Source organism: Acomys russatus, chromosome 25 (assembly GCF_903995435.1).
Source record: "Acomys russatus chromosome 25, mAcoRus1.1, whole genome shotgun sequence".
In the NCBI taxonomy this organism is placed as follows: domain Eukaryota; kingdom Metazoa; phylum Chordata; class Mammalia; order Rodentia; family Muridae; genus Acomys; species Acomys russatus.
Window position 1 is genome coordinate 14,887,892 of NC_067161.1, and position 6,875 is coordinate 14,894,766.

At 55.7% G+C, this 6,875-nt stretch overlaps 1 protein-coding gene across 1 annotated transcript in view; it reads right to left on the reverse strand.

The window, feature by feature from the left end:
- The window catches only part of Neurl1b (neuralized E3 ubiquitin protein ligase 1B), a 28,439-nt gene extending 22,001 nt beyond the window's left edge, over window positions 1-6,438 (reverse strand). The window contains exon 1 of the mRNA XM_051167733.1: window positions 6,322-6,438. Coding sequence (XP_051023690.1) covers window positions 6,322-6,352 — 31 coding nt within the window. The 5' untranslated portion in view covers window positions 6,353-6,438. The remainder of the gene's footprint in view (window positions 1-6,321) is intronic.
- Between the last annotated feature and the right edge of the window lie 437 nt (window positions 6,439-6,875).

The following is a 6,875-nucleotide window of genomic DNA, read 5'->3' on the forward strand; positions in this document are numbered from 1 at the left end:
TACCTGTTTCTCACCAGTTGTATGTGGCTAACAGCAGTGGCTATTAGGGCCTGTGCTGAGGGTTAAATGAATGTACTGACTTGGGATAGTGTCTGGCACAGGCTAGCTGTGGGACACACGTTAGTGATTATTATTACTCTCTGCATCTCCATCTCTGTCTCCTTTGAGAGCACCTGATACAGGCTCAGCATGGAACAGCCCTGGCTGGCTGGATTCACAACTCAAAGGCCAGGCAAGCACTCTACTGGTCCAGAGCTTGGCACACTCGGATGAAACAACCACCACCTCAATGTTCCATGGGCCTTGGAAGGCCATGCTACCTGGCTGGCTGAAGGGCAGGCGGGCCACGGATGCAGATGACATCAAGGACCCTGGCCTGTGACATGCCAATGACAGCCGGCATGGGGACAGGCTGCTCTTGCATGGCATGCAGCCTCTCTGCTTTGCCCACTGTGCTCAGGTGAGCAAATGTGGACCTGTGGTGTCAGCCGTGGCCTGAGTGTGCAGGTTCCACTGTTGCAGAGGGACGCCCATCTTTGTGGCTGCATGGGTGCTGGGAGGGACTGTTATGCCCTAGACAATTGGGATGGGGGTGAGTCACCTTCAGGTGACAGACAAGGTGTGTCCCAGGATGCTTAGGATGAGGACAAGGGACAGCCACTTGATGACAGCCAAAGGCTCCTGAGGGCAGGTCCAGGGCAGGTTTCAATATCGTTTTGAGTTTGTTTCCTCATCTTGCGCCTGCCCTCTGCTTCAAACGCTCTTGCTGCTGCCAGCTCTAGGCTTCTATTTTATACCCCAACAGGAAGTGCAGAGTCACCCCTTTCCACCCAGGGAGGAGTAAACAGCCTGGCCCTGATGGGGAGCTAGTGAGTAGATTGTATCTCGTCTGTCAAACCTTCCTACCACTGAGACCTTCCCTGCCACCCCATTAGTACTGGTCCCCATAACTCTGCAGCTCTGCTGCTATCTTCTTCCCCAACCTAGGGTCTTTGAGCCCTCACCAGTCAGTTCCACTTTCCCAACAAAATTTCTTCTTTCCTGGCATACACACACACACACACACACACACACACATGCACACTCACACACAAACAGGTAAATAAAAACAAACCTTTACTGCTGGAGAGACTGCTCAGCATTTAAGAGCACACGCTGCATTTCTAGAGGACCTGAGTTTGATTCTGAGCACCCACATCAGACGGTTTTTTTGTTTGTTTGTTTGTTTTTGTGTTTGTTTGTTTGAGACAGGGTTTCTCTGTGTAGCCTTGACTGTCCTGGACTTGCTTTGTAGACCAGGCTGGCCTCGAACTCACAAAGATCCACCTGCCTCTGCCTCCCAAGTGCTGGGATTAAAGGTGTACATGACCACCACCCGGTTCCATCAGACCCTTTACAACCACAATAATTCCAGGTCCAGGGAATCTGACGTCCCTGACTTCCGAGGACATCTGCCATCAATAGGCACAATCTCACATGCATATACATAATTAAAATAAATAAGACTTTTCTCTAAAAGATAATCCTCTTATAACAAGTGTGTGCCAGTGCCTTCTCTCTGCTGTGTCACTGCAGAGTGTTTCGGAGCCGGAGCAGACTCACAGTAGACAGGCTCTTTGCTGGCCCAGCTTGGTTTGGCGATAGGCAGGCTCTACTCTATGGGAGCATGCTGCCCTCCTGGCTGTGGCATTCAGGCCTGCACCCCCTGCCTGGCACATGACAAGTGTCGGTGGCCACTGAGGACCCAAGCCACAAAGCCACAGAAGCCCCCAAGGGCAAGCAGATACTCGGCAGGACTTCCTTAGGTAACCTCTTCCAGGAAGCCTTCCTGACCACCCAGGGTAAGGGAGGGGGAGAATGGAAACAGAGGGGAATGGGGCCAGAAGCCCAACTGGTCCGTTCAGACCACAGACCACTTCCTTACCTTGCACTCACACAGAACACACCCCAGTTCCTCTCCCTGTCTGCACAGGCCACCAGCCCACAGCATCCTTGCAGGACCTCACCAAGGGGTCTTGTCCCCGTGAGCACATGAGTTGGCAGCATGAGGGTCTCAGGCCAGTTGAAGGAGTTGCTGTGGCGTTGAGAGGCTCAGCTTATATCCAAAAGAAACTCTAATGACCCGAGGGGGACAGGTGTATATATGCCCAAGAAGACAAAGGAAGCTCAACTCAGCTCCAAACTACAGCTGAGAGAAGAGGTGTGGAGAGAAAAGCAATTGTGGCTCAGAGGTTAAGAGTACTGTCTGCTCTTCCAGAGGTCCTGAGTTCAATTCCCAGCACCCACATGGTGGCTCACAGCCATCTATGATACGATCTGGTGCCCTCTTCTGCCATGTAGGTGTACATGCAGATAGAGTACTCACATACATAAATAAATACATTTTTTTAAAAAAGAAAAGAAAAGAAAAAAGTGATTGTCACTTGTTGGCTTTTGGCTGCCTACTGCAGGGGTGACCATGACTGCTACATTCCCAGGAACTGATGGTTCAAGGACTCTAGTGGCCGCTTGCTCTGGGAACATCATCTCAGTGATCAGACAGGATGCTATGCAACGGATACCAAGTGGCTACAGGGCTCTGCCCAGGTTGGCTTTGTCTGGGAGACTCTTGCTGGAGTGTACCTTGTTCAAGATGGTCTTGTCTAGAAGAGCCCTGTCTGAGGGTGATGAGGAGAGAGGGACTCTGCGGGAAGGGTCTTCTACGGCCAGTGTGAGTATATCCTGTCTAGACTTAGCATCTGCAAACTATATAATAGGTTAGGTAGCCTGAGTCAGAGTCAGTCAGTCAGTCAGTCTGTCTATCTGTCTCTCTCTCTCCTTCTCTCTCTCCCCCTACCCCTTTGCCCTTGACCTCTCTAAGCCTCCATCTGTTGCTTATAAAATCAAAGATAGCCATTTTGAACACACACACACACACACACAGTGAAGGGACGGCCCAGACTGCCCGTGACAGCTCAGCAGACCTCCTCAAGCAAAACTCCCAGACACTGAAAGCTGTTGGCTTGGACAAGCATTGGCCAACTTAATGATTAAACCCAGTCTATACTTTTGAATTCAGCATCTCCTCCAACCAGTGCTGTGGGTGAACACACCCAGGGCTGTGGGTGAACACACCAGAGTTATGGGTGACCCCTGAGGTGCACAGGCAAGGGGTTAGAACGTGCCAGTTGGGAAAAAAGGAGGGGTACTCTTCCTCCTCCTCCCACCTGAGCCTGGAATGCTGCCCTTCCCCCCTCCACACACCCCCACCCCCATTTCTACCTGTTTGTTTTTCCCTTATAAAAACCCAGGGTAAGGCCAGTGAAGTGAAAAGAGCAAGCCGGTGTGGCCATAGTAACCTGATGGATCCCAGTCAGCTAAGTGCCAGCTTAGCTGGAGCCTGTGTGAGCTGGGCTTACCTGGTCTCTCTGTGTCCCCTCCTCTAAACTGGAGGGGACTAACACCTTACATTGCAGGGTGGAGCTGCGTCTGGATAGGGACGCTGAAGCACACAGCAGGAGCTCAGCAGATGCACAGTCCCCTGCTGACCTTTACTCACTCCTGGGTCAAAGGTATACATCAGAGTATGTTGGTGCAGTTTGAGAGCTGCCAAGGAGGGTACTAACAGCAGCCAAAGGGCACGTCCTTCTCTTTGGCGTTTCCTTATTGTGCCCTGTAGCACGCCATGTGCAAGGTGGAACGCCCAATAAACATTATCTAAGCCACGGGGGCACTTAATAAGTGTTATCTAGGCCTCGCTGGAGAAGAGAATGCCTGTCAGGAAGAAGAGGACTTTGGAGCTAAATAAACCTGGATTTCAATTCTGGCGTTGCCAACCAGAGGAGTGCCGTAGGCAAAGACAAGTCATTTGACCTCCCTGAGCCTTGATTTTTCCATCCATGAAATGGGAGCGATGACCCAGGCAGCTGTTCAGGGTTGCTGGGAAAATTAAACTCATCTGTTCACTCACTGACCATCCAAATACATCCAATATGTCCTGGGCCCTACTCCAGGTACTAGAGCAGCGCTGTGTCGCACTTACAGTGACATCTGCTCAGGAGAACCACAGAGCAAGGAAAGGGGGACTGGGAGGCAATGACAATGTCAAGACCCAGTCTGGAGGAGGGGCCTGAGGGAAGGGAAGGGGAGCCACCTGGAGGTCAGAGTGAGTCGGCTAGTGGGAGGGTAGCAGCCTTAAGAAGCCTGCTCAGAATGTGGATGCAGCCACACATGTGGGGAGCCTGGCACGGGATCCAGGTACCCAGCAAATGCCAGCCCTCTATTTCTAGTCCTATGGAATGAACCCCACTCACGTGTCCCTTCCCCAAGAAGGGAAGCTCAGGCTTCCTCAGGGCAAGCCTGAGCCAAGCGTTCCTTCAGCCAAAGACGCAGGCTCCATTTGCACTCCACCACCTGGTTCTGAGCCTGCGCCAGGCACCAGGCTCTGGGATGGGAAGGGCAGGGAACAAGACGATCAAGGCATGGGCCCTGTCCTCATGGAACCCCACAGAGAGCCACCGCAAGATGCAGTGACAGAGCAGCACGGTCATATGAACAAGCAGTCTTGGGAGGGCGTCCCGGTGATGGAGCAGAGAGTATGGCTGCAGAAAGGGTTTCTGGGAAAAGAGAGACCAGAGAACCTGATGCTGAGACACTGACTGAACAAAAAAGAACATTCCAGGTGGGAGAGGCTGAGTGTAGAGGTTCAAGAAGCTAACGACAGATAGATCCCAGAATAATACACAGCCATTCACACTGTTGGTACCTGCTGTCTGATGTCCCTCCTCTTCCTCTCACTCCTGGTACAAGCATTAGTCGTCCCCCCCACCCCCAAACGGTAGGAGGCTCCCACACTTAGACACAGCATGGGGTGACCTGCCTTGACCCTGAGCCCCCAGCCCAGAGTGATCCACTCACAGTGCCAGGGCCAAGGGGTATGAACTGCAGCACCAGTCTCCACAACTGTGGCTACCTGGTGAGACTGCCTGCCCCTTCCCTTACCCCAGGTGTGACCCACAGGTGGCAGAATGGTTTTAAACCAGCTAGAATAATAATAATACAGCCATTCTGAATTAAGAAACGGAGTATGGAATGGTGTCTCAGTCGTGGCCTTCTGTGACTGCCATTCCTGACAAGACCTCCGGTCCCTCCAGATTGGCGACTTGGTCTCCCATCCCTAGCAACAGCCACGTGCACAAGCAGCAGTTGTCACTCTCTATCTAGTACAGACCCAGGGTCTAATACCACCACTGCAGACGACCAGCATGTGACTCCACCTCGCTGACAGTAGGACCTATCCAGGGAAAGATACCCAGGGTCTTCTTAGTAAAAGGGGCGGTCTTCTTTCCCCAGCAGCGCTTGGGCCTCAGGCTGGCACTATGCAGACACTCCCTTCCACGGGAGAAGAGACAATTCTTTTTGGATAACTGCTGGAGGAAGGGCTGTGGGGGTGTCGGAGAAGAGATGGGGTGTCCACTAGGATGCATTAAATCTGACCTAGAGCCAACTTGCTTCTTCTCTGAGCTACCCTCCCCCAGTGCACACACTCAGCCTTTGCCTAAGGATGCTCCGAATGCCCAGTTTTATGTCCAAACACTTCCGAAGACTTGGGGCAGTGGGGGCGGGGGGCGGGGCAGACGAGCTGACAGGGCCCTGGCCATCTCCCACCACTGCCTGTTATCAATTCATCTCTTCGGTTCTGAGCTTCAACTTCGTGTGTTAAATAGGGGTGCCTTTCCTTAGGAGGACGCTTCTTTGGACAGGCAGTGACACAGCCTCGGCGCGCTGACCTGTTCCACCTTCGCTAGGTATTTTCAGCGAGGCGTGCCGTCCCCGGCCTCCGCACGCCCGCCCCACTACCCTCGCCCACAGCCTTTCTCGGGTCTGGGAAATTCTAGGGCGCTTTTAACTAGGGGGCGATGCGCTCCGCAGCAGCGGCTCAGATGGGGCTTGAGAGTCCCAGGCTGAGCGGACACACGAGCGGGGCGCAGCCCGGCGCGCGTGGGAACGCCGCCAAGAAGTAGCACGTGTGGCGGGGGCGCCTGCGGGCTGCGCGTGGAGACCCGGGACGTCGGCGCCCCGCAGCCCCCCAAAAGGCTCCGGCCGGGGGAAGCCCCGATGGCCCCCCGGCTTGCTCCTCAGCGACCTCGGGCTGGAACAAAGGCGCAGAGGGCACTGCCAAGACCAGAAGAACCAGGCGGGGTCCGCACAGCCCCGCAGGGGTGCGGCTCAGAGGATCAGGCTCGGCAGCCGGGCTCCCGCGTGCACCCCGGCTCCGCGGCAGGAGCGGCCCCGGGAGGATCGAGCGCTCCCCGCCACCTCGGGGCGCGGCTTCGGGCGTACCTGGCAGGGTCCGGTGCACCGTGTTGCCCATCGCTGCTCCGAGAGTCGCGGCACGGGGCTAGCTGGGCGGGCCGGGGGCCGCGGCCAGGCTGCGGGGCATTGCCGCTGCACCGGCGACCGGCGGGCGGCAGATGAGCGGCGCGGGCGGCGGCGGGAGGAGGCGGAGCCACCGGCCCGGGCACGCCCGCCCCGCCCCCGCGCCCGCCGCCAACCGTGCCGGGGCGGGGCCGCTGCCACCGCCGCGTCTTTTGAAAGTTTGCACCGGCAGCGCGCTGGAGAGGTGGGGCTGGTCTCCCGCCCTCGCCCGTTCCCGCGCGGGCCGCCCGAGTTCTTTCTGCCACTCGGGAGGAGCCAATGCCTCCTTCAGGCTCTGGGCCACTCTGGGTGGTGCCCCGACTACAGGGGCGACGCACACACATGCAGGTCATGCCCGATAATGTCAAGGGCTCCATGACAGTCCAGAGCTGGGGATGGGTGGGAATTTCTCCATTCCCTAGGCCACATAGGGAGGGGGAGAGACTTTAGTGGTGTGCAAGGGGGGTGGGGAAGGGGAG